Here is a 27,890-nt window from a genome sequence, read left to right on the forward strand (position 1 = left end):
ACCAGAGACCACCCGGGAAAAAAAAAGTAAAGGACTCTGTAGAAAGTATCTCCCCCTGTGACTTTTATTGTTTCATTCAAGGAACAAATAGCTTCAGAATCCTGACCCCTTGCTATTCCTTGAATAGGCCAAGCATCTCACCTCAGTGTCTTTGCATTTGTTGCTACGTGCCCTAATTGCTCTTCACCCAGATATCTGCATGGTTTGCCCCCTCATCTCCTTCACATTTTTTTTTTCTTTTTCTTTCCTTTTTTTGTTTTTTTGAAAACAAAGTCTTGCTCTGTCAACCCTGGGTAGGGTGTAGTGGCGTGATCATAGTTCACTGCAACCTCAAACTCCTGAACTGAAAAGATCTTCCTGCCTCAGCTTCTGAGTAGCTGGGACGGCAGGCATGCGTCACCACACCCAACTAATTTTTTCCATTTTTGGGAGAGACGGGGTCTCCCTCCTGTTCAGGCTGGTCTCAAACTCCTAACCTCAAGGGATCCTCCCCGCCTTGGCCTCCTAGAGTGCTGGGATTACAGGTATGAGCCATTGCACCGCCTGGCCTCTCCTTTACATTTTTATTCAAATGTAACCTTAGTGAAATCTATGAGCACCCTATTTAATTCTGAGGTCAGCTTGGCACTTTTTTTCCCCATCACTCCCAAATCAAGAGCTTGGCACTCTTGATTTTCCTCCTGTTTTTTGTTTATTTCTTTTTTGTAGTGCTTACCACCTACCATACTGGTACTAGGTAATTTACTTACTATGTTTACTGCATATCATCTGACTCCCCCTGCTACAATGTAAACTCTATAAGGGCAGTGATCTGATTGTTTTTTTTTTTTTTTTTTTTTTTTGAGACAGAGTCTCACTCTCTTGCCTGGGCTAGGGTGCCGTGGCGTCAGCCTATCTCAAAGCAACCTCAGACTCCTGAGTTCAAGCAATCCTCCCGCCTCAACCTCCCAGAGTGCTAGGGTTACAGGCGTGAGCCACCGCAAGGGGCCAAGGGCAGTGATCTTTGTTCATTGATATATCTTAAGTGCCTACAGTAGTACCTAGCACAATTAAGTACTTAATAAATATTTGTTGAATTAAAGAATGAATCTTTTTCAGCAATGGGTCTTGCAGGCTTCAGAATCTGCTGAGCCTGGCTTTTGCCTAAAGAATGGAAATTCCTTGGGGCATTTCCACAAGGGCAGGAATGGTGTCATATCGTCTTTATTTCCCCAGGACCTAGGATAGTGCCATACCTAGTAAGGGTTCAATCAGTGACAAATGAGTAAGACCTGCCAGTACTGCTTTCTTCAGCTTCATCCAGGGAACTCATACCTGTAATCCCAACGTTTTGGAAGGCTGAGGGGAGATGATTGCTTGAGGCCAGGAGTTCCAGACCAGCCTGGATAACATAGCCTGACCCCCTACAAATAAAAAAATTAGCTCGGTGTGGTGTCGTGCACCTGTAGTCTCAGCTGCTCAGGAGGCTGAGGTGGGAGAATCCTTTGAGCTCAGGAATTGGAAATTACAGTGAGCTATGACTGGGCCCTGCACTCCAGCCTAGGCAACAGAACGAGACTGTGTCTCTAAGAAAAAAAGGAATACTTATTGAACATTTAAATGTTGGTTATTATACGAAGCACTAGGAATATAAAAAGCCAAAGACTCAACCTCCAGGTAACTGAAAATCCAGTGGAGGGAGATAGACAAATAAGCAATAAATCACAATAAATAGAAATAAACTGTGCTATTACGGAAGTAAACTTATAAAGGTAAACTCAAGACAGAAAAAAGAATATAAGGAGGAGGGCTGGGAAAGGGATCAAGGAAGGCATGTCAGAAAACATTCCAACTGACAGCTCATGTATGAGAGGGAGAGAACAGCATGTGCTATGATCCAAAAGTATACTCAAGGGGACAAATGGGTAGAAAGAAAAGCAGGGTTCATGGCCGGGCGCGGTGGCTCACGCCTGTAATCCTAGCACTCTGGGAGGCCGAGGTGGGCGGATCGTTTGAGCTCAGGAGTTCGAGACCAGCCTGAGCAAGAGCGAGACCCCATCTCTACTAAAAATAGAAAGAAATTATATGGACAGCTAAATATATATATAGAAAAAATTAGCCGGGCATGGTGGTGCATGCCTGTAGTCCCAACTACTCGGGAGGCTGAGACAGCAGGATCCCTTGAGCTCAGGAGTTTGAGGTTGCTGTGAGCTAGGCTGACGCCACGGCACTCACTCTAGCCTGGGCAACAGAGTGAGACTCTGTCTCAAAAAAAAAAAAAAAAAAAAAAGCAGGGTTCAGTCATGAAGGGCTTTAAGGGACATGCTAAGTGGTTTAGATTTCTTTTTTTTTTTTTTTTTTTGAGACAGAGTCTCACTTTGTTGCCCAGGCTAGAGTGAGTGCCGTGGCGTCAGCTTAGCTCACAGCAACCTCGCAACCTCAGACTCCTGGGCTTAAGCAATCCTACTGCCTCAGCCTCCCGAGTAGCTGGGACTACAGGCATGCGCCACTATGCCCGGCTAATTTTTTCTATATATATGTTTTTAGTTGTCCATATAATTTCTTTCTATTTTTAGTAGAGACGGGGTCTCGCTCTTGCTCAGGCTGGTCTCGAACTCCTGACCTTGAGCGATCCACCCGCCTCGGCCTCCCAGAGTGCTAGGATTACAGGCGTGAGCCACCGCGCCCGGCCTAGATTTCTTTTTTTTTTTTTATTTTTTAAAATTTTAATACAGTTCAAATCAGCGAATCTGGTTCATTTCAGCTCCTTCACTGCCAAACCCGGGGGCAGAGACTGCTTCAGTTTCTCTGCCTTCTCTTTGTCCGTGACGACCAAAGTATAAAGGTATCTGCTGCATCGAACTTTAAACTTCACATTATCCTTGTTTTTCTTAATCTTGACAGACTTAGCATCCTTTTGCCTGGCTGTGAGCAGAAAGTCCTTGATTTCCTCAATTTTCCGAGGCATGGTGACGAGGCGCGCAGAGAAGGGGTGCGGACCTGTACAGCAAGCAACAGGAAGGCAGAAGGAAGGAAAAGACTAGATTTTTTCTTGAAAGCAATGGGAACCAATTACCAGTTTAAACAGGAAAGTGAAAAGATCAGAATTGCATTTTAGAACAATCATTCTGGCCAAAGTCTGAATGGCTTGGAGCCAGTCACTCCTAAAGTAGGATGTCAAATGGCTGTTGTAGTAATCCAGAAGAGTTATGATAGTAGCTGTACTAGAGTTGTGGCATTTCGTTATAGAGACAGCCAGAGGAATTAAATGAATGCTGGTCATGGTTGAGTGGGGAGGAAGAATCAAGGATCAGGTTTGGCACAACTGGGGATTATCAGTTGCTAGCATTGAGTTCTATGTGCCAGACACTGTGCTAAGTATTTGACACATATTACCTCATTTACTCCTCACCATAAACGTGTGGATACCATTATCCTTATTTTACAGAGGAAACAAGGGTTTATGTTAAATAACTTACCAAGATCACAATTGAATCCAAATTTTTTTGACTAAGTAAGGTAGCTGGCACATAGTGAAAGCTCTGACATTTTCCTTTCCCTTCAATTACCTATGTTAACACATTACTCCATTATTCCTTTATCTTGTTATCATACAATGAGCCATTTTTCCTTAGTATTTTCAGTTAACATATAAACTCTTATTTCACACTTAGCGCACATCTGAAAACTTGAAAGTACAATGCCAAAGTTACTCAACAGAGTCCCAATTTTAAAGGGGTACCTGTTTCCAGAGCATATTTTAAGATCCTTAAATTATGATTGAAGCAGGCCTGCCAGAGGCATTTCAGTGAACTGCTAAGAGATTTCACAGGTGCTCAAGATCAGGGTAGGAGGCACTTATCTATCACCCTATAACTGGGTAAACACTAAACCACCCCTCCTCTGAAACCAATGCAAGGATCAAAGGATTAAAGCAACCCTGACTTATTTTTTTTTTTTTTTTTTTGAGACAGAGTCTCACTTTGTTGCCCAGGCTAGAGTGAGTGCCGTGGCGTCAGCCTAGCTCACAGCAACCTCAAACTCCTGAGCTCAAGGGATCCTCCTGTCTCAGCCTCCCGAGTAGCTGGGACTACAGGCATGCACCACCATGCCCGGCTAATTTTTTCTATATATATTTTTAGCTGTCCATATAATTTCTTTCTATTTTTAGTAGAGATGGGGTCTCGCTCTTGCTCAGGCTGGTCTCGAACTCCTGAGCTCAAACGATCCGCCCACCTCGGCCTCCCAGAGTGCTAGGATTACAGGCGTGAGCCACCGCGCCCGGCCATGACTTATTAAACTACATGCAGTTATCATCTATCTCTGGGGTGGGGAGTAGAGCGTTTTTCTCCCTAACTTCACAGCATAGGTAAATTGGAACTTTAGCCAGTCAGCCATGCTCCCCTCCTCCCCTTTATGAGGCTTCTTAGGTGGCTGTCTGCTAAAACTCATCTTTATTCACTGCTCTGGGAGAACATGGGCAATAGGACTGGAGATTAGGATAATTTTCAGATACTAAGTAAATTCCAGATCTCAGCCACCCCTTAGTTTTTGGACAGAGCTCAGAAGCAACTCTAGCCCCAAGGGAAATATTGCCAAGTAACAGGCTTGGTTCTGCTGTCACAAACATGTCCTACCTCTGTGGCAGGAGGTAACACTATGTCATGACTCAAAATCATCCAAAAGAGATAACCAAATTCAGATTCAAAGGTGATTCAGAAGTAATATAACTTGTTAACTTGTGAAAGTTAGGTTGTATAAAGGTAACAAAGTAGAGGACAGCCTGTATATAGATTTTCTCCAACCATAATAGAAGATTCCAGAGGGCAAGGAGCAGATCTATTTCTAAATAATTTCTGTGGAGGGTCCAGTGACACTCACTGGGCCTCAGTGCTGGTGGAAGAGAATGATCAAACTCTGAAAGGTAAGGACCACAGTGGTTCCAGCATATCTTCTTGCAGGACTTGCTTAATCAATCACTAAGTATGTTAATTGTGAAGGGAAGAAAAGATACTATATTTTAAGGCAGAATTAAGGCCAGAAACCTGAAGCTACTCTACTAAACCACAAGGGGGCAATGTTTGAACACTAGCAACCTGGAGCAGTAGGCAGCTTGGCAGACTGCTCTGCTCTGTTTATTTCCTTTTTTAACACCACGCTGAGAGGGCTGCAGCCTGAGGAGAAGTGGGCTAGCTGCCTCCGCCTCTGCCTTCCCTCTGCGTTCTCCTGCAGGGATTGGCGCCAACTCTCCTTATACTAGCAATATGACCGTCAGGGGACCAGGGCTGGAGGAAACAGACAGCAAGAGAGAAAGCAGAGCAGCTGGTCTTCCCAGGGTGGTCAGATGCTCCCAGCTATCAGAATAACATACCCAAGAGTGCACGGTGGAGGAGAAGTGGTGGTGGGAACCTTCACCTGAAATCTCGTTGAGTACATATGAGGCAGTGGTTCTCAGACTCTAGCAGGCATCAGTGTCACCTACAAGGCCTGTTAAAATACATTGCTGGGCTCCAACCCCAATTTCCAATATAGAATATCTAAAGTAGGGTCACATAATCTGCATTTCAAACAATTTCTCAAGTGCTGTTGACACTGCTGATCTGAGGACACTCTGAGAACCAATGCAGTAGGGTATTTCTGGTTCTGTGCCCTTCTCTTTCTCAATACTCTCCCTTTTCTTCTTTCCTACTATCCATCTACTGCTTTATTTCTTCACTACCATCCCTCCCTTAAGCCTCCTTTAGGAAATCTAAAGGAAAAACAGAAAACAGGAATGAATATTAGGTTAGATTTGTCTTAAGGATTCCTTTAGGCACCCTAGTCTGGCTGATAGGTGTCTCAATGCACATCCATCCTCTCCTGTTTACCTAACAATTGGAAGGAGGGGTAGTTCAGTAAAGAGTAACCAGATGCTCTTCCAGTAAGATTCTGATTGGGGTGCATAAAATTGGGTAGGAAATGGTAGCTATATTTCACTATATTTTAGAAAATTTCATCACCTCTCCTAGACTTGAAGAAATTTTTTTATTGTAGTAAAATATACATATCTTTCCGAATCCATGACAGCATTTATTGTTTTGGGACCCCCCTTTTTTTTTTGAGACGGAGTCTCACTCTGTTGCCCAGGCTAGAGTGCCGTGGCATCACCCTAGCTCACAGCAACCTCACACTCCTGGGTCAAGCCATCCTTCTGCCTCAGCCTCCCAAGTAGCTGGGACCATAGGCACACACCACCACACCTGGCTAATTTCTAAAATTACCATCTTAAAGATTTAAGTACGTTCAGTGGCATTAAGTGCAGTACATTCACATTTTTGTGTAACCATCACCACCATCCATTGCCAGAACTTTTTCAGCTTCCCAAACTGAAACTCTGTACCTCATTGCTCCCTCTCCCAGCCCCTGGCGAACACCATTCTACTCCTACCTGGACTATTTTTGGACTCAGTTTCTTTTCTCACTTAATAAAATAGAAGGTCCATTCCTCACTAATGGGATTGCTTCGTGCATATATGTAATTGAATTTATTGTAGAGAAAGGTAACAGAAAATGGGATGGTAGAAAGAAAAGAGGTGGAGACACAAATTGGACAAGGGTTTTCATATTGGGCATCCTATCCACAGGCCTCAGCAGCCCTGCCATGGATCTGCCCGATTCTTTCGCATCAAGAAGTTGATCTTTCGTGCCATTTCCCTGTTGTAGATCCGCCGGCAGGTTTCATAACTTTCTCGTTGTCGCCTGCGGCACGGCTTCTCATAGTAACGCCGACGCTTGATGTCCTCAATGAGCCCATCCATGGTGAGGATTCTGTGTAAAGGCAAGCAATGAGGTTAGAAGCTTGGGCTCATTATTATTCTTTTTCAGTTTCACAGACAGTCAGAAGTTAATTGGCCAAACAATTGGTGTTTATAAAAATTGCAGTAAGAAATAGTGGCAATATAGCATTAACCACCTACTTTTAGGGCCCCAATAAGAATTTGTAAGGAAATAAAAAAGCAATTAATTACATGATCCTTGCTTTTGGAGAGGTGATGGTCAGGATTACGTTCTCAAACTTTTTTCTACTGTAACAACACCTGAGGGATATGACACAGTCCTGTAAAACTGCTGGCTCTCTATGGCAGTGATTCTCAACCAAGGGGGAGTTTCAGGAACTTCAAATGGGGTGAGCCATGTGTAGTAGGAACAAAATCACTAGGGGTGATTCCTACTTGGTCCTTAGTGGAGAATGTAGTTTCATCTTTATTGTGTTTAAGAACTGATAAAAAAAAAAAAAAAAAAAAAGAACTGATATAGCATAAGTCTGTATGTCTGAAAGATTTCTGGGCCCACCTAAATACAGGGAAAGAAGTGGCCCTTACCACACTAGTGATACAAATGGAACCATGAAAATAATAGCCTGACTCATCATTTTTCCATGTACCCTAACCACAGTGCTTTGCTGACTACTCCCTAAACATACTTTAATACTCATGCTGTTTCCTCAGCCTAGAATGCAACTCCCACTCCCCAGCTGCCAACATTCTGAAATTTTTCTCATTGTTTTGATGTCAAGCCCAGATATTACCTCTCCAAAAAATGTTCCTATCTTCCTAATCAGAGAAAACATTTTATTGTATACCTATTCAGCAATTATTTCATTCTGCTATTCTGTTAGTTATTTATATAAATGTCTCCCTCATTAGATTAAAAGTCCCTGAAGGCAGAAACCCTGTTTTATGAATATTAATTTCATAAGTGTCTATAAAATTGAGCTCAATCTATTTCTTTCCTGCTCACTCAATTCCTTGCAATGCAGCTTCTCATGTTGGACTGATAACTCCCCTAACTCAAACCTCTTTATTCTCACTGAGCTAAGAAGACACTGGGCATTATTCTATAACCAGCCTAATCCCTATGCTCCTGAGAGCTGTGACTCGAATCTGCAATTTGTCTTTTCCTTTCAACTCCTCATCAGTTGGTCCTGAGGAAGTCTGGAGGTACCTTCTGCTGCTGCTCTCCATTCCTGGCATTGTTTATATATATGGTCCCAATCCTGCTTACCCTACCCTTTCACTACCTGCAAAAACTAAGTCACAAACACAATTGGAAATAAGGAAGTTGAGACATGGCTATTATAATTGGAAGGAAGGGGGCAGAGGAAAAAGAAAACAAAAATAAGAAAAACTATCAGCTTCTTCTGCCCAGTGGGAAACCCCATTTATTGCTGCTATATTTACACCACAAGCCCAACACAACAGATTGAACCTCAACTTGAAAAGAATTGGGCTTTGGGTAAATTACAAATGTGAACAGACATGGGAACCATTATCCTTGGTATCATCTTGCTGTTTAATATCAGGAATAATTTGTAGGCTACTAGAGAATCAAATTTGTTTAGATCAATTTGTTTAGTTTTAGTGGGCAGGGAGATGGGAAGTGGGAAGCAAGGGAATTGCTGCAAAATTCCAGAAGCAGAAGTTGATTAATGTAGGTTCTATTAGAAATATAGTGACACCCAGAAATCGTGTATCCAGAAGTGGATACAACACTAGAGTCTTATGATAAGAGAACTGGGACACCAAAGGACTAAGTGTCCTGGTCCACAAAAGGTCTCCTTCACTGGCTTTCTTCCTCAATTTACCCTTAAATGTTGGTATTCCTCCAGATTCTGACTGTAAACCTCCTCCTTTCTGGTTGTACATTATTCCCTTAACCTTTATCAGTGGACCTCAACTATGATATGCAATGGAATCATGTCCTAAAGCGTTTTTAAAAGGTACTGATGGCTACCCTCTCTTCCTCAGAGATTATGATTTAATTGGTCTAGAGTAGACCCATGCATTGGGAATGTTTTAAAAGTTCCCCAGGTGGCCGGGTGAGGTGGCTCACACCTGTAATCCTAGCACTCTAAGAGGCAGAGGTGGGAGATCAATTGAGGTCAGGAGTTCAAGACCAGCCTGAGCAAGAGTGAGACCCTCTCTCTACTAAAAATAGAAAAAATCAGCCGGGTGTGGTGGCATGCACCTGTAGTCCCAGCTACTTGCGATGCTGAGGCAGGAGGATCGCTTGAGCTCAGGAGTTTGAGGTTGCTGTGAGCAAGGCTGACACCATGGCACTCTACCCGGGGTGACAGAGTCTCACCCTGTTGCCAGGCTAGAGTGCCGTGGCATCAGCCTAGCTCACAGCAACCTCAAACTCCTGGGCTCAAGCAATCCTACTGCCTCAGCCTCCCGAGTAGCTGGGATTACAGGCATGTGCCCCATGCCCGGCTAACTTTTTCTATATATTTTTAGTTGTCCAGCTAATTTCTTTCTATTTTTAGTAGAGACTGGGTCTTGCTCTTGCTCAGGCTGGTCTTGAACTCCTGAGCTCAAATGATCCGCCTGCCTCGGCCTCCCCAGAGTGCTAGGATTACAGGCATGAATCCCCAAACTTTTAAATCAAAAGTGATTTAATGTACTACCATGATTGAACAACTGACTCAGACACTACTGACTCCTAAATCCTTATCTCTACCCCTACTCTTAGATGTAGACTAATTATTTCCAACTGCCTCAAACCCTACACAAAACTGAATTTGTTGTCTCCTTCCTGAATTTATTCTATAACATTCTCCATTATTATACAAGAATTACAATAGTGTAACAGGTACAAAGACAAGGGAAACACTGCTATATAAGCACACGAGAGGCATTTAACCTGGACTTGAGAACAAGGTAGTTATGAAGGCATCCTAAAGGACAACTTATCTAAGTGAAGGATAAGTAGGTTGCCCTACTTCTATTCTCTTTCCCTTCACCAATTATTGTCCTAAAACATAAATCAGATCATGTCACTCTGGTGCTAAAAAATCTTTCCTAATGTACAGAATAGCTTAAGCCAGTAGTTCCCAGACTTGTCTGAGCATTAGAATCATCTGGGGATCTTTTAAAAATTCTAAACTCTAGCCTACACCCCACACCAATTAAATCACTACAGGGAGGGGAAGGGACATGAGCTGGTTTTTAAGTTTCCTACCATATTCCAATCTGAATACAAACTTTGGAAACACTAGTCTAAACCCAAACCCCAAAAAATTGTACCCTATCCATCTTTATCTTTAATAACCTGCCATATAAAGCCTATGCTCTAGTCATACTGAACTATATGCAGTTCTCTAAACATTCTACATATTTATTTTTTAGCTTTGCTCATGGTGTTCCCTTTACTTGAAATATGATTCCTTTCTTTTTCTACCTGATGAAATCTTATTTATTCCCCAAAGGCCTAAATCAATTGTTATCACATCTGTAAAACTGGTCCAGGTGAAATCAATTATTCCTTTCTGCCAGTCACAAAGAACAGAGATTCCCAAACTTTAGCATGCAGTAGTTATCTGGACAGCGTGTTAAAGCACAGAATGATTTGCCACCTCCAGTTTCTGATTCTATAGGTCTAAGGTGGGACCCAAGAACTTGCATTTCTCACAAGTTCCCATGTGGTGATGCTATTGATGGTCCAGGGAGAACCTATGCCATAGAGCACCATTAATGCCTTTTTTATAGCACTGATCAGACAATACTATATTTAACCACATTAAAAAAAAACACTCCGTTACTGGGTTGTGTACTTCCTAAGGCTAGAGATCAAATTTTTATTCATTTTTGCATCTAACATAACACTTAGCAAAGAACAAATTATCAGTAAACATATGACAAAAATGAATCCTCTAGATCTGTGGTCCCCAACCCCTGGTACGGGTCCACAGACTGTTAGGGACTGGGCCTCAGAGCTCCAATGCGCTTCCCTGCCACCCCCGCCCAGGTCCATAGAAAAATTGTCTTCCATGAAACTTAGGAAGTGGGTGGGGAGGGGGGCTGCATAGCAGGAGGTGAGTAGCAGGTGAATGAGTGAAGCATCATCTCTATTTACAGCCTCTCCCCATTGCTCGAATCACTGCCTGAGCACCAAGAAGGTTGGGGACCACTGCTCTAGATGATTGACAAAAGTCCACAAACCAAGGGATTAAATTACCTTACAATATATACAGTTCTTGGGGATATTAGCTCAGAAAGCCTCAATAAAATTACTTTTACTAGGATGGCACATTAGAGTTTAGATAGCATTTTTACATCCATTATCCCAATTATAATCCTATGAAATTGATTAGGTAGATAATGTCATGTTTTTACAGATTAGGAAACTTAAGTTCAGAGAGGCTGACCTGCCCAAGATCACAAAATGGAGCTATAAGTAGAATTCAGGACAACAGTATTCTGTTTTTCAAACAAAAACCACCAAGGTTCAGAAGACAAATTATTGCAGTGTCCATGGGCAGAGGAGACAATAAGGGAGGGAAGAGCTGGGCTAGACTCCTCAGAGTAAAAAGGAAATGGAAGCTAAGACAGCATGGTACACTAAGGGAAAGGAATGATCCAAACATATACGCATTTATTTCTGTCTAGACCTCTGTTTACTATTGTTTAATGAAGGCCACCTTTTGGACTAGAGACTGGTACACTGGAGAAAATACAGAAAAAAGCCCCTGAAAGAAAAAAAATGGATATATAATGTAAAAAGGACAAGAAAATTGGATTTGAGAGACTACACAAAGGACAGAGACCCTGACTATGACATCACCTAGGAAGAGAAGCCTATTGGAATGACAAAGAGACTTTACAAATAGGATGAAAGAACACTGCAAAAGAAAGAGGGAGTTGAGACACATACTCAGGAACCCTACTGTAGTTCCAAAAGAGCTTTGAAATAGAGGTGATCATCTTACCAAGTAAATGCCTGTGTTGTCAGGCAAAAAGGCAAGACAAGGAAAAAAAAAAAAAATAATAACAAAAGAACATAAGGATGAAGGAAGGGAAAGAACATAATGATGGGGTTGGTAAACATTATTCCATGGATGTTCTAATTACTTCCAAAACACAGACCAAATAAATTCCAAAATGCTAGATGAGGATTCCCTCCCTTACCCTGTACCTTCTAGTCATCCTAAAAAAGCACAATTATCTTTGAATGTTCCAAACTCCCTATAGTAAAGGCATCCACTCAACTTCATCTCTAATAAAGTATGCAGGAAGAACTTTGTAGAACTCAAGCAGCAAACTGGGAGGGTGTTACTAATGATGCTTCTGCTTCCAAAGGTAGTTCGAGGACTAGCAGACCAAGAGCTTTAGAGTAAACAAATCAGCCTGGAGTTTGGGCGCCTGGCAACCTAATACTGAAGGAGAAACCAGCTGCCAGTTTTAGTGAAATTCAACTGATTATGTAAAAGGAACCACGCTGCCTGGAGGTGGGTGATGGGGGTGGCGGACTCACATGTCAGTGTAGCCAACCTACGTCAAGACCAACGTGTATGCAAAAGGACTCGATGGACCCAGAAGCTCGCCCACCAAGAGTAAAAGGGGTCAACTGGGCACACTTCCAGTATGCTTGCCTTTCCTTGCATGGAGGCCAGCCAATCATGCAGGGCTTCCTAGCAACCCCCACTCTCCACCTCCTCATCCCAGGGCACCAATGAGGGCTCTGGTTATATAACAGGCATTTTGTGGCAGTCTCACTGGGCAGACACATAGACTGTTTCCTTTGTAAGACTCCCTCTGTGCTCCAAACACGGTAAAGCTTTAACCACCTCCCTCGCTTCTCATTTGCTCTCCTACCTATTGTGGTAATTAGACCATAGAACAAGGCACTTATTCTAAAACTACCAACTATGAGAAAGCTGACAGAGATACAGAGAAGCCTGGGATGTGAGAGAGATATACAGAAAAGGTGGCCAGAAAGAGGACATTTGGGAAAGGCAGAGAAAAAGAAGTATATAAGTCATAAAAGAATGTTTTGGTTTTTTTTTTTTTTTTTTTTTTGAGACAGAGTCTCAAAGGGGTAGAGTACAGTGGCATCATCATAGCTCACTGCAACCTAAAACTCCTGCGCTCAAGCAATCCTCTTCCCTCAGCCTCCTTACTAGCTGGGACTACAGGCACGTGCCACAATGCCCGGCTGATTTTTCTATTTTTAGTAGAGACAGGGTCTCGCTCTTGCTCAGGCTGGTCTTGAACTCCTGACCTCAAGCAATCCTCCTGCCTTGGCCTCCCAGAGTGCTAGGATTACAGGCGAGAGCCAACATGCCCGGCCAGAAAAGAATGTGTTTAACAGCCAGAAAGACATAAGACTGGGACACTTCTTCCCAGCTTGCTTGCACATGCAAGTTTAAAAGTCCTGCCTAGAAAATTATTCTAAAAACAACGTATTTATTCACTTTTTTCCCAAGGCTAAAATACAATTTATAGGACATATGTCTAACACTCTAAGATAAAAAAAATAGAAACGCAGTTTTCTAAAGAGTGACTCTAAACTCACAAAGTATTCTTCCTAAAGATTATAAAAATCACGGCCGGGCGCGGTGGCTCACGCCTGTAATCCTAGCACTCTGGGAGGCCGAGGTGGGCGGATCGTTTGAGCTCAGGAGTTCGAGACCAGCCTGAGCAAGAGCGAGACCCCATCTCTACTAAAAATAGAAAGAAATTATATGGACAGCTAAAAATATATATACAAAAAAAAAAATTAGCCGGGCATGGTGGTGCATGCCTGTAGTCCCAGCTACTCGGGAGGCTGAGACAGGAGGATCCCTTGAGCTTAGGAGTTTGAGGTTGCTGTGAGCTAGGCCGACGCCACGGCACTCACTCTAGCCTGGGCAACAGAGTGAGACTCTGTCTCAAAAAAAAGATTATAAAAATCACTATCATAATACTTTTTCCAAGCTAGCTCCTTCCAACTAATACACTTCTTGCTGTGGTTTCCTAGACAATCCCAGCCACAAAGTTCTAATCTTCCAAATTCATAAGGAAGCCTAAAAGAGATCATCATACCTCAGGCTCTCAATCTATGACTTCAACTCTTCATTTATTTTTCTAACTACCCCTCTTCTTTCTGACCAAATTCTTTTCTTTTTAAGCAATGTAAACTGTCTTTCTCCAAAACTTATTCTTACCTTGGTGTTTTAATCCCTGAAGAAAAAGTAATACTGTGCTTCTTAACTAAGGTACTTGACAGAATGCCAAGAGATACAAGAGTTTCTAAATAAATTTGGTGCATCTGCCTGGAGCACCAATTTTAACTGGAGTGAGGGTGGGAGTTCTGGCCCTAAAACAGATGCAATGGCTACCAATACAAAGTTCATCTACAATTTTAGTTAAAAAAAAGAGAAGCTTCAAAGAAATTCCACATTTGCTTACAGAACAAAGCAGCAGAACCCCTACAGTTCCTTCATTTTCCTCTGCTGTTAGAAATACTTCAGTGAAAAGGTTCGACAATCACTAAATTAAAGGATTGACAAAAGATAAAGGAACATTTCTGTTCATTAAGTAGACATTTAATGAGAGTTTCCTGTGTGCCAGACACGTTGGTGAATGCAAGAGATATACAAATGAAAAAGCACAGGTCTTGCCACATTAAGGAGCCCATAAGACTATTACAATAATTTTCAATTCTGGCTGATTATTAAAATCTCATGGGCCATTTTTAAAAATGCTGCCATCCAGGCACTGCTATGCCCCTCCTTCCCAAGACTGATTAGTCTCAGGTTGGGCTTTAACCTTAAAAGTTGTTTTTTTTTTAAGGTGCTCCAGGTGGGCCAGGGGTGCAGTGGCTCACACCTATAATCCTAGCACTCTGGGAGGCCGAGGAAGGAGGATAGCCCGATCTCAGGAGTTCAGCACAAGCCTGAGCAAGAGTGAGAACCCGTCTCTACTAAAAAGAAAAAGAAAAAAAATACATTAAAAAAAAAAAAAAAAAAAAAGGTTCCCCAGGTGATTCTTTTTTTTTTTCCTTTTTGATACAGGGTCTCACTCTGTCACTCAGGTTGGATTGCAGTGGTGCAATCATAGCTCACTGCAGCCTCAAACTCCTGGGCTCAAGATAAGTGATCCTTCTGCCTCAGCCTCCCAAGTAGCTGGGACTATAGGCACACACCACAACACCTGGCTATTTTAAAAATTTTTGGTAGAGATGGAGGTCTTGCTATGTTGCCCCGACTGGAACTCCTGGCTTCAAGTGATCCTCCTGCCTCAGCCTCCCAAAGCTGGGGTTATAGGCATGAGCCACTGCAGGTGATCCTAATAGGCAGCCAAGACCGAAAATCACAGGATGTCACAATGACCAGTCTCCTACTGTTTCTGAGTAACATTAACACTTCCACCCAGGAAAAAAGTACATGTAAACTGCCAGTCACTAATAAAAAGAGAACCCTAAAATAACTATGAGACTGCTATTTAAAAAAGTAGAAGTAGTAGAAAGGAATTTAGAGAGATTTGAAAACATTCCTAGAAATGTTTGAATTTGAAACAATTTGTTTTCAAAAATTTGAAAACAAGGTCTGAGATAGTACCAGGCCAGGAGAGATGGTAGAAGGTATCCACACATGCCTCACATGCTTCTACCTTCTGCCATTTTTTTGTCCCTCACCCATTACCCACTCACACTTGGGATCAGGAAGGGTTTTACGTAAAATGGAAAACAATAAAGAAAAAAACAGGGAATGCAAAACAAACAAACAAACAAACAAACCAACCTAGGGTTAATTAAATTAAGAAGATATTGGCTTTATGAATAAGGATTTTTGGAAGTGGCAGGTATATAGAGGTATGGTTCTAAGTTAATTAGAACAATCTCAGACAGAGAAATAGGAAGAGTCTTCTCTCAGGAGACAGAGTTGAGCTTGGGCTTTCTGCAGACCTGTCATCAATGGAGATCAGGTAGGAGATTATAAATATTTTGTTTCTCAGGTTCTGAGATGGGAGTACATTCCATACATCCAATAGTGCATACAGAGGGAATAAATGCTGTTATTTTAAGATGAGATTAGCAATAGGCTAAGAAAAGTCATTCTAATACCAGTAGTAAAGTGGATCCTCATGTTAAAATAAAGTTTAATAATTATATTCTTATTTTTTTCATCTCTAGGCCACCTTAAACATAACCCGATAGTCAAGAAAGATAGAAGAAAAAAATGCTAAAGTAAACTTTCAGTGTCTCAAATAAACAAATCACCCACAAAGCAAAACCAAAACTTCTTTATAATGATTTTCAAATTAAGATAATAGCTAACATATAATGTCTACTATGTACCAAGCATTGTTCTAATTACTTTATATGTATTAACAATTCTTACCTCAACCCTATGAGGTGGGTTCCACTTTACAGATAAGGAAACTGAAGAAGAGCGACATTAAGTAGCTTACCAGACATCATGAGGCTAAAAAGTAGAAGAGCTGGGATATGAACCAGGCACTCTCTACTTTTAACCAGTAAGTTATGCTGCTTCATTTATGTAAGAAAATTATTTTCAGGCTATGGCTTGGTCAAAAGTATTAAAGTTGTAGCTACTGTCTTGATACAATTATAAGAAATGGTTTGATAAATAATGCTGCACTACAATTATTTTGGAGGTCTTTGTCAAAATAGCTAATTTTCTAAAAACAAAATTTTTGCTTTTGCTTTTGTGTTATCTGCACTTTAGGAATAGAGGAACTAAAACTGAGCCTTTTGGAAATTTGTTTAACCATCAAGTAACAGCTGTCCTTTGATATCCTTCAATAATACAAACATCTCAACAACCCTGGCCACATTCCTTTTCCCAAATTCAACATTTCATCTCACTAGCCAACTCACTACAGAGTCTGTATGTCACCTATAAGGGACATTCATTTTGTGCTTCTGATATTGGGACAGAGAAAGGTCATTAAACAACTCATACCTCTCACAGACATGACACCAGAAAGTCTGAAATAGTAGACAGTTGGGGAATGAGCAGCAATAGAAAAAAATAGAATCTTACAACCTGGTACTTAATGGATTATCTTTACTGTCAGCATAAGTGACATTCACAGAGGGAATAGCTTCTACTCAAGGATATAACTGGGATGCACAGATACAGAGCCTTTGGGCTAACTCAAGACTAAATCCTTTAAAAAGACATAAACCATCCTGAGCCTGCAACTGCTGCTTCTCATTTACGTAGCTTCTAACAGCATCTTTGCCCTTGTCAATTATGGTCTTTTGCCATCTGGCCCTCCACACCTAGAACTCTCTGCTTTGCTAACAACTAGTTTCCCTTTCATTTGTCCTCTCAGTCTTCAAGAACCCCACCATATTTAAACCCAATCAGATAAGTATTCTTAATTAGAAAATGACTGCCACAGGTTTATTTCCAGAAAAACTAGTAAATAATCTATTAATATAGAGCAAAGAACACTGCTCTAAAAAGATGTGTTTTATGCTCCTCTCCACGATTCAAAAACTTAAGGCAGAGGGCCAGCTCATATAATTTCTTTCCCCATAAATTTTTTTAAGAGAGGGGGATCTTGCTACATTGTCCAGGCTAAAGGTGCGACAATAGCACATTTGCCCTACAGCCTCCAACTCCTGGGTTCAAGCGATCCTCCCCAGCTTCTGGGGTAGCTGGGACAAAGGTGCGCTGTGCCTACCATATAATTTTTTTTTTTTTTAAGAGACGGGTTCTTCCTCTGTCATCCAGGCTGGAGTGCAGCAGTATCATCATAGCTCACTGAACCTTGATCTTCTGGGCTCAAGTAATCCTCCTGCCTCAGCCTCCCCAGTAGCTGGGGACTACAGGCGTGCGCACTGCCACATCTGGCTAATTTTTAACATTTTTTGTAGACACAGGGTATCTACATAATGATGTTGACTGGGCTGGCCTTGAAATCCTGGCCTCAAGCAATCCTCCCACCTTGGCCTCCCAGAGTGCACCTTACAGTTTTTTGATAATTCAACTCAACAAGCATTTGTTTCTCCAAACCTTACTTCACACTAGAGAAAGAAAATAATGAATGATGCATGCCAGAAAATCAAAATGCTTACAACTGGTGAGAAGTTAAGGCTAAGGAACTTTCTGCTTGAGAAATTAGAGTGGTAGGCATTATTAGGGCTATTTTACATCTCAGCCTAGCATTTAAAACTTTTCAAAACAGCTCCACTCCAGCTAGTTCATTTCCATTTATGTATTTTTGCTTATGTTGTAATGCTAGTCAAAACCTGTAAGCTTTCCCATCTCTTACTTGCTTCCCCAAGAACCTAATCTTTTTTTTTTTTTTCCTTTGAGACAGGGCCTTGCTCTGTCCCCCAGGCTAGAGTGCAGTGGTGTCATCACAGCTCACTGTTAACATCAAATTCCTGGACTCAAGCAATCCTGCCTCAGACTCCCAAGTAGCTGGGACTACAGGCATGCACCACCACACCCGGCTCATTTTCTATTTTTTGTAGAGACCAGGTCTTGCTCTTGCTCAGGCTGGTCTCAAATTCCCAGCCTCAAGCAATCCTCCTGCCTCAGGATCCTAATCTGAATTCATCTCTTCCATTAGCCTTGTCCCACATCAATCATTCCCTCAGCTGTCTATTTATCATGTACTATGTTTCTGCTTCCTAGCAACTTCACATCGTGATTTTTCCTTTGGGCTCTTTTTAAAGTCTTGGATAGAGTTCATCACCAAAGGGATGATTACTTGTTGCATAAACTTCATACAGTTAGATCTTGGGAAGAATCTCATATTTAAGATAAACTGAGAAGCTGAGAAGTTTCAAGAGACTGTGAGCACCTGGGCTGGCACTGGTTGGAGAACAGAAGGGAGAGAATAACCAACTTCCCACAGAGTTGGTCTAGGCATGATTCTGGTCCCTTAACAATTACCTGTTTAGGGTCCTGTATGCACCTTCCACGTTCCCTTCCTGTACCATCACAGTCCTAGCAATGAACTTGAGATGATTTGCCATGACCTTGGATTTAAGTCTCCACTCTGCAGAACCTAAAAGATGACGGAGAAAGGACATAAAACACACTTTACCGAGAGGCTTATTTGGGATCTGGAAGTGCAAAGTGCTCAGTGACACAGGAGACAGGGCACATGGAAGTTTTCATATCCTGGAAAGTACACGCAAATTGTTATCAAGACCCCCGTTCTCTTTCCTAATACAAACAGTAGCATAGAGAAGAAAAGAGACGGTAGCAGCGCGTCACCACGAAATCTTGCGTTGTAGTGCATTGGAGGACAGGAGCAGCAAGGACGCGCTGCGCAGGGTCCCAACTATCGCACACAAACCCAAAAGGGTTTGGGCTGGGAGTTGACAGGGGTCTCTGTCGGTCTTTAGAAAAGGAGGTAACAGCCCGCAAACTTGCCCTCCCGCCGCGACCACTCCGCTTTTTCCCAACCTGCACAAAATCCTGAACCCGCACGGTCAGTACCTAGCGAACTCGCAGCCTTCTCGCGACCGGAAGCGGAAACTACGGAATCCCCTGCGCGGTGTACTTGACGCCGGGACTAACGGGAGAAAACAGTGCGTGGAAACCGTGGCAACGGTCTTTCCGGCCGCCTTCCTTAAAGACCCCCACCCGCCTCTACACCTGACAAAGCAAAATACTCCTTGACTTAAATTCCCCCGAACCAGGCTCCTCGCCTTCTCACGGAATCGTAGTCCTTCAGCCCCTGAGAAGGTCAGCCCAATTTCACACCTCTCGATCCTAAACCCCTAAGAGATCTTTAAGCCATTTCTCTTCCTAGATGGAGAATGTGAGAAATAGGGGAAGCTTCCTGTTTTCTCTGCGGAAACGACAGACCCTTTGAGATCTGCTCTCTGGACGAAAAACAGCTTCACACTCATCATCTGCTTAAAAAATAAGGAAAGAAACAAAATGAACAAGAGTTTCCCATATCATCTTTCCAGCCATTTTACGAAATAAAGTAAAATCCCTGAATAAAAATATGGAAGGCCAGGAGCGGTGGCTCACGCCTGTAATACTAACACTTTAGGAGGCCCAGATGGGAGGGTCGCTCGAGGCCAGGAATTCGTGACCAGCCTGAGAAACAGAGCGAGATCCCGTCTCTACGAAAAACAGAAAAATTTGCCGGTCGTGGTAGCGAGCACCTGTAGTCCCAGCTACTCCTCAGGCTAAGGCGGGAGGATCGCTTGAGCCCAGGAGTTTGAGGCTGCAGTGAGCTGCGGTGGCTTCACCATAGCTCAAGAATAAAACCTTGACTTAAAAAAAAAAAAAAATGACATGGGAAACAGTTGCAGGATTTAAAATCAATGACTCTTTTATGTGCGCTTCTGTGCCATTTGCCTCCTAGTGAGACCTGGTGGAAATATTTCCTTTTTAATTTCTTCTCCACTGCGGAGATAACCGTCCTTTTATTTGTATGCTTGCTTCTACATATCCGTGTATGGTTATTCACTTAATTTCAGGTCTAATGGCTATGGAAAAATGTACCTCCCCTACAGCTTGAGCGTGCGTGTGCACACACACACACACACACACACACATATATACACACCCACCCCCTCATCAGTTATGCTAATAGGAACTCACACAAAAACTTAAGCCCACTTCAGAGTAAGCCAGGTCCAAAGTATCAAAAGAGAACTAGACTGGGACATCATTGTGCTTATCAACAAACTTTTATTGAATGCCTACTCTGTGCAAGGTACGTTGATACCATTCCAGTGCCTTTTGGACCATTAGAAGACATTATGTAGACATAACAGATAAATAGTAAAACAAGGTAGCATATAATAAGTGCAAAATAAATTATATAGGCCACAGCATAATATGGTGGAAAGGCACTGGATCAGAAGTCAGAAGGTCTGGATCCTACCTGAATTCTGATGCTCCTCAGGCATATGACCTTGAACAAATCACATAAAACCAGGGGTCTGCAAATTACTGCCTGCAGGTCAGATCCAGCTCCACCTGTTTTTGTAAATGAAACTATTGGAACACAGCCATGCTCATTTTATGTATTAGGTATGGCTGCTTTGGGCCACAATGGCAGAACTGGGTAGTTGCAATAGACATGTATAGCCTACAAAGCTTAAAATAGTTACTATCTGGCCCTTGCCAGATTGAAATTCCGTCTATTTCCTCATCTCTAAAATGGGACAAATATCTGCCCTGTCAGTCTCACAAAACCTGTCTTGGGAATAAAATGGGATACAATATAAAGACACTTTGAAAGAAAGGAAAGGGAAAAGTAATATTTTTGAGAGCCTACTCTATACCAAATCCTGTACTAGGTGTTTTACATACATGATGCCATTTGATGGAGTAAAGAGCCAAACATTGAGCCTATATATCACGTTGAACAGAAAGAATGACAGAGATGAACTTCAGTCAGTCATTGAAAGAGGGTAGGATTTAGATAACAGAAGCAGGAAAGGCTGGGCAAGATGAACAGCATGAACAAGAGCTTAGAGGCAAAAAGATGTACAGTGTTCAGGGGTGAATAAAAAAACTGCAACAGAAGGATAATGCAGGGGAGTAGAGCGAGAAATAGAGAACTTGACTAAAGATTTTGGATTTCCTTCTCAAAGCACTGGGGAGCCACTGAAGGATTTGAATAGGGAATGACATGCAAAGCACTGTTCTAGGAAAATTAATCTGATTTTTACTGAGAAGGGATTAAAGGTAAGAGAGATCATTGCTATAATAAAAGTCTAGATCAGAGTGGTGGCAATGGAATGGATAGGAAGAAATGAATTTTAAGTGACATTCCAAATAAAAAATAAGAAGTAACTGATGACCAAATGGCACCAAGTTTTAAGCCTAATTATCTGGAAAAATGGTGGCACCATAAGTAGCACTAACAGAAGAGGAGAATGTAAAAAGGAAATTTGATTGTTGTAAAGGAGATTTGATTGGTGATCACTGGAAAACACACCAAACTGGAAACCAAGAGTTCTGTACCATACCTTGTGTTGTCTTGGACAAGTCACCTAAGTTTCCTTATCTATAAAATGAGGAGGTTGAGTTGAATTAGATGTACAAAAGGTACATCTTGGCTCTAAAATTATGAAATTTTCAATAATTTTTAAGTGTCAGCAACATGTAAATAAAACTGCCCAGCAGAAATTTAAACATTTAGTATGCCATCTCAGGGAAAAGGCTGGGATTGAAGATGAAGCTTTAGCAGTCTTCTAAGTTGAAGCAATAATTAAAGCCACGAAGGAAGAGGAAACCTTTACTTGAAAGAATGTAGTCAGAGAAAAGGGCCAAGGCCTGAGCCTAGGGGAACACCCACACTCTGGAGAAGGTGAAAGCAGAACCACTGAGAGACCTAGGAATTGCTGCTATCCTGGTGCTAGACCTAGTGTGCTATCCTAATTGAAACAGGAGTTTCAATAGGCAGCATCAAATGATACAAAACGCATGAAGTACATAGCCTTTGTAAAATGTTTAGCTGTTGATTTAGGTGGGAATTACATTGTAATACTGATTCAGTGGGTGCATTAGTGACTTTGGAAGGTGCAACAAAGTGAAAGCAGGAGAAGCTAGGCTGCAAGGGGTTATGAATTGAGTTATAAGAAGGAATCAGAAAGATTAGACTACTGTGTCAAGACTTATGGAGAAGAGAAAGAGGACAATCAGGCTCAAGAGAATGTTTTTAAGGAGGGGGGATCTGATAATGCTTGTGGGAGAAATAAATTATTATGAGGAATAAATTCAACTAACAAGAGGACATATGTGATACAGCAAAGTTCTAGAGGTAGATGGTAATCAAAAGCACAAATGGAGAGTTTTGCCTTAGAAAGGTCATATTCTCTGAAATAAAAGGAGGCAATTATTCACTGAGAACAGAAGACTTAAGAAATGGGGAAAAGATGTGTAAGTTGCTATGAGAAACATGTTAAGGAGCCAATAAGCAATGACTAAGATGACAGAATAGCCTGATACTCTACAAAGACTTACGATGAGAGAGGAAATGGTTTTGGTGGAAAATGGGACAAATCAGCAAGAGAGTAATACAGAGAGAAGGGTGGAGATAGATTCATGGACTTCATTTTTGCCTCCTTACAATATTGAGTAGCCTTCCTTAGTCTAGCATACATCTAGCAGCTGCAGCTTTTTGAGTAAGAATGAGGCCCAGTGTCTAAGGGTCCTCCCACTCTGAAAATTCTAAGAGAGCCCCTCCCTCTTCAAAACTGGCAACCACAGTGGCTGTTTTGGCCTTTGTGCCCCTCCTCTGGCAGCAGAAGGTTACATATGCATTCACCCACAAGCATCAACAGCTCCCATCAAAGAGTAATCCCAGAGCAGAAGAACCTGCTTGTCTAGGCCAGCTGGAAGATTACAAGGGCGAGACACACAAAGGGAAAGGTACTAGTCTCTAAGTCTGAACAAAAATAAATAAATAAACAAACCAACCCAACTCTGAACCCTGTAACTGTCCCCAAAGGTGTTCCCTGGGAAAGCAGAAGCAGAGAGTCTCTTTTCCTCTCTCTTATATTGTCCCACCCAGACTCTAACTTGGTGGAGCGCATGTTCACAAACATTCCCATCCCTTTTCTTCTTTTCTGCAGCTCAGAGGATAAAGATTGGTATTTGAGGCAGAAAGTTTTCAACTTCCTGCAATCAGCAAACTGTTTAGGTAAAAAAAATTCTTTAATTAGAAAGGATTTATCTTCCCTCAACATGGGTGCACACATTAAAAGTCAAAATACATGTATACATAAATATTCACACAAATTAGAAACCACAGAGGACAGTTGCATGCCCTGGGTTAGAGGTTGAGAAGATGGGCATCAGAAACACCTGGAGGATGGCTTCTCATCTGCTGCTCTAGCTGTCCTATGGTCATCTCTCTGGCCATTGTGGGTAGACAGGGAGGGGAGAGGGTACAGCTCCAGTCTGATGGCATGGTTACTGGCAAACTGTAGCAACGAGGCCCCTCTCTAGATAGTTTCTTAGTATCACCAGAGATGACAGGAGATGCTGTAGTAGGTGGAACCGGAGTGGTTGGGGTAGAGTGGGTGAAGGGCTGCACTCCATGTTGCAGGAAAAGGATGACGCCAATGCTGGTTCCAGTGCCTAAAGGACCGTGGCTAAAGGAGATGGTACCTGGGGAACCAAGAGGGGGATTGCAAATCGGAGTGGTGTGGATCCAGGTAAGGTTCATAGCTGGCCATTCTGTGAGGTGCCAAGGCTGCTCTGGTTTCAACACTACATGTCCTAGCTGTGTCTGATCCATCTTTCCCACAGGCGCTATAGGAGAGGAAGCAACTGAATCACTGTCGTGGCTTGGAAAATGCTAGAGAGGGGAGAAATGAGAAAAAAAAATGTGTAGAAAGCTTTCAGATTAGCTCTACCAGGTTACTTAGACCTTTGCTTTCCTTGGGAACTCAGTTTGCAATACAAACACACCTTGTTTTATGCAACCGATACATTCTTGCCAGGCCACGATTAAGTAAAATTTTTAATAATGAAATTATACTTTCATTTATTCAACAAACAGTTCAGGATCTATTATGTACACATACTACATTGGGCACTGGATATCCAAAGATGAACAAATAAACAGCCCCATACATTCTCATTATTTATAAAATAATTATTTTTAGAATTTCTTTAAAGAAAAGGATATTTTTATTGGAATTATCATTTCCCAATTTCTGCATTTTAAATTCTAATTTTCTTTTTTTTTTTTTTTTTTTTTTTTTTTTTGAGACAGAGTCTCACTCTGTTGCCCGGGCTAGAGTGAGTGCCGTGGCGTCAGCCTAGCTCACAGCAACCTCAAACTCCTGGGCTTAAGCGATCCTACTGCCTCAGCTTCCCGAGTAGCTGGGACTACAGGCATGAGCCACCATGCCCGGCTAATTTTTTTGTATATATATATTTTAGTTGTCCATATAATTTCCTTCAATTTTCAGTAGAGACGGGGTCTCACTCTTGCTCAGGCTGGTCTCGAACTCCTGACCTCGAGCGATCCACCCGCCTCGGCCTCCCAGAATGCTAGGATTACAGGCGTGAGCCACCGCGCCCGGCCTAAATTCTAATTTTCTATGTTGAGTTCTTTAAGAAGTATAAATTAATATGCAGGCAAGTTCCTGCTGCTTATTATTTTTTATTTTTTTTTTTTATTTATTTTTTTTTTTAATTTTATTTTTGTTTTTTGAGACAGATTCTCGCTTTGTTGCCCAGGCTAGAGTGAGTGCCGTGGCGTCAGCCTAGCTCACAGCAACCTCAAACTCCTGGGCTCAAGCAATCCTTCTGCCTCAGTCTCCCGGGTAGCTGGGACTACAGGCATGTGCCACCATGCCCGGCTAATTTTTTTCTATATATATTTTAGTTGGCCAGATAATTTCTTTCTATTTTTAGTAGAGACGGGGTCTCGCTCTTGCTCAGGCTGGTCTCGAACTCCTGACCTCGAGCAATCCACCCGCCTCGGCCTCCCACAGTGCTAGGATTACAGGCATGAGCCACCACGCCCAGCCCCTGCTGCTTATTTGTTAATCAATTATTCTCACAGCAATAATAACCACAGTTGATTGAAAACAAGGACTGGCAATTATCTACAGGAGACTCTCCCCTCCCCATCATTTGAACGCCCTCTTAATATCTTATTATTTGAAGGCACATAAAATAGGTCACTTCTACACCAGGTCTAAGAATCTATCCAATACTCCCCTATGGGTGCCCTCTCCCCTACTTCCAGTGGAGTACCTCTTATGACCAGTCCTTGAAACCTAGTGTAGACTCAAAGGCTTCCAGAGAGTTTGGTACTAGGATACTCGGACAGGAGTGAAAAGAGGGAGAGGGGAAGGGTTTAGGGCAATCAGGGAAGAAAGGATTTGTAGAGAGAAGCTGAGGCATCTTCCTACATGAATCATTTGGCCAGGTAAAACGCATTCTGTATCTATGTAGAAAGCAGATAAGCTGCAACATGAGGGATAGGATTAAACTTCATCGAGTTCTTCCCAGTGATCCAAACAAAATAAAACAAAAACATCTAGAAATCAAGACAATGCAGGAAGTTTAGGCATTCCCTTCCCTGAATAGAAACTTGGGGAAAGGACCCAGAAGGAAATGGAAGGGGGAGCCCATTTCTGCATGTACATTTCATTTCCTTGATTGTTTCCCCACCTCTTCCCCAGGTTTTTAAGCTCTTACCTTGGTCAGCTGATGCCTGCTACCACCCAGTGATGTCTTCTGGGCAGCTATATGAGGAAACCAAGTCTTTAACATCCCTTCTACCTGTAGTAGGGTTCCTAGATAACGTTCCCTGTGAAAAGGACATTAAAAAGAAAAAAGCCATTAGGTATTAAAAAAGAAACAAAACAAGATATGAAAAAGAAATAAGACATAAAAAGGAGAGATCTCCTTTTTATTAAGTCCTGAGGAAAGAGCTAGGGGGACTTACCCCATCTGTGGCTTCTGCAAAACACCTACAATACGCTGGATCCTGTCCATTGCCACACTCTGCTGGAAACTGCTCAATCCTGGAGTCAGGCAAAGAGAAAGATCAAGTACTTAGCTTCAACCATGTTGTCAGGTAAAGGAAGGACAGAAGGGGTTTAAAACTGTTTCACCTAAGAAATTAGGTCATGCAAAAGAGGAATAATCTAGGCCCCAAACAAAAACTTAGGAGAAGTACACATTCAACAGAGAGGAAGAGAAAGAAGAACAAACTTAGCCCAAACAAACACAACTAATCAGAAAATTACCTCTCTCAAATCGACCCATCTTCAGCCTATTCAGTAGGTCTGTGAGAGGAGGTATATATCCTTGGAGTTCTTTACACTGAAGGAAAACAGGACAAAGGCTATAAGAAGACCAAGAATTGCCCACACTAATAGTGATTCTTCCTCCATCTCCAAATCTGGGAGGCAATACTATCCTCATTGGTTCCTTATTAACCAGCTGAGTGCCATGCCACTCCAGAAGTGTCTCCTTTCTCCTGCTTTCTCTTACCTTCTGAGCAAATAGCAGGTCTCCCTCTGTGGTACAACCCTGGATGTTTGCACTGGTCTCCAATTCACCATTTCTTGATCTTTTGACCCCAGATCCTGCCATAGGAGAAGCCAAGCCCCGCTGTTCCGGGTGAGATGCTGTATGATGATTACTGGAAACCTTGGATCGATGCCTGCAGCGGATAGGACCCGGACTGGGCCGTGAACCTCCCCTCTGCCCAACAGTGTCTGGCCTGGGCCCGTGGGCCCTCTTGTCCTCCCTCTCACTATCGGAGGGGAAGCCAAAGTCACTGTTCACTGGGGAGGTGGAAAAAGAGGGAGAGAGAGAGTAGGAGGAATAGGAAGAAACGCTAGATGGAGAATCCATAGGTCCAGAAGCAGGGGCTGGAGAGCAGCTCCTGGAGTACCCAAAGATCGGAACCTGCAACTGAAGAGCAAAGCGAAGTAGTTTGAACCAGAGTCTAAGAATTAGGAAATGGACTGGCAGACTGGGGTGTACTGCACAGGTAATACCTCTTCTCCCCCTCCCCAATATTACCTGTCTCAGAGACAAAAGAAAAACTCATCTCCCCCACCCCCGCCCATTAGGAAACTGGGACTGCTTCTCTGGCCTCCGCAGAGCAGCTCTCAGCCTGCCACAGCCTCTGTTCTTTTCTTCCCTCAGTTCAGAGTAAATACCTGACTTGAATGACACCTTCCCCTCCGCCCGTTGTTCGCCTGGGCTGCTCCCCAACCTGATCCCGCAGCAAGCCTCTCCACCTGAGGCCACGCCATGGGCAAGCAGTAAATCTGGGCACCCAACCCACCTAGTGACCCCACGGGAACCATCCCCACAGAGACAGGCCTCCTGCCCTTTCCCAATCATTTAAGATCAGGATCCCTGCGCCGGTCCCTCTCAGGTCGCGCCTGACACATGATGCAATCCCTCCCAATACCAAGATCTGGGTTCAGTCCCCAAACTCACTCCCTTTGGGTCCAGACGTCTCTAGCAGCTCGCTTTGTCCTTACCTGTGCCGGTTGGTTCAGCGTAGACTCTGCCTCCAGCTCTGTCTCAGTCTCTCCGGGTCTCGGCTACCCACCTCCGCTTCTCTCTCAGTGGGTCCCGCCCCTTCCCCCTCCCAGACACGTGCGGCTCGGCACGTGCCTCCCCCTGCGTACACAGATCTCGCGCCCTTATTGGTTGTCTA

The 27,890-nt window shown here is 42.7% G+C and overlaps 2 protein-coding genes across 9 annotated transcripts; both read right to left on the reverse strand.

The window, feature by feature from the left end:
- Positions 1–2,695: 2,695 nt before the first annotated feature.
- On the reverse strand, positions 2,696–3,022 carry LOC138390032 (large ribosomal subunit protein eL38). Its single transcript, XM_069478836.1, has one exon. The coding sequence runs from the start codon at positions 2,945–2,947 to the stop codon at positions 2,735–2,737; it is 213 nt and encodes a 70-aa protein (XP_069334937.1). The 5' UTR covers positions 2,948–3,022; the 3' UTR covers positions 2,696–2,734.
- A 3,470-nt stretch (positions 3,023–6,492) lies between these two features.
- On the reverse strand, positions 6,493–27,802 carry LOC138390033 (small ribosomal subunit protein bS21m). 8 transcript variants are annotated; one of them, XM_069478842.1, is made up of 7 exons: positions 27,712–27,731; positions 26,458–26,533; positions 26,154–26,232; positions 25,904–26,015; positions 23,855–24,044; positions 18,656–18,770; positions 6,493–6,786 (listed from the first exon to the last, which is right to left on the reverse strand). In XM_069478842.1, exons 2-7 carry the CDS (start codon positions 26,474–26,476, stop codon positions 6,606–6,608), a joined length of 696 nt encoding a protein of 231 aa, XP_069334943.1. In that variant the 5' UTR covers positions 26,477–26,533; positions 27,712–27,731; the 3' UTR covers positions 6,493–6,605. The 8 variants fall into 8 exon arrangements, with proteins under 8 accessions (XP_069334943.1, XP_069334940.1, XP_069334945.1 ...); XM_069478839.1 differs by lacking the exon at positions 27,712–27,731 and adding an exon at positions 26,705–27,550; XM_069478838.1 differs by lacking the exons at positions 6,493–6,786; positions 18,656–18,770 and adding an exon at positions 26,705–27,130 and having other exon boundaries at positions 23,380–24,044; positions 27,712–27,802.
- Positions 27,803–27,890: the final 88 nt, after the last annotated feature.

The sequence above is a fragment of the Eulemur rufifrons genome, chromosome 8, assembly GCF_041146395.1.
Source record: "Eulemur rufifrons isolate Redbay chromosome 8, OSU_ERuf_1, whole genome shotgun sequence".
In the NCBI taxonomy this organism is placed as follows: domain Eukaryota; kingdom Metazoa; phylum Chordata; class Mammalia; order Primates; family Lemuridae; genus Eulemur; species Eulemur rufifrons.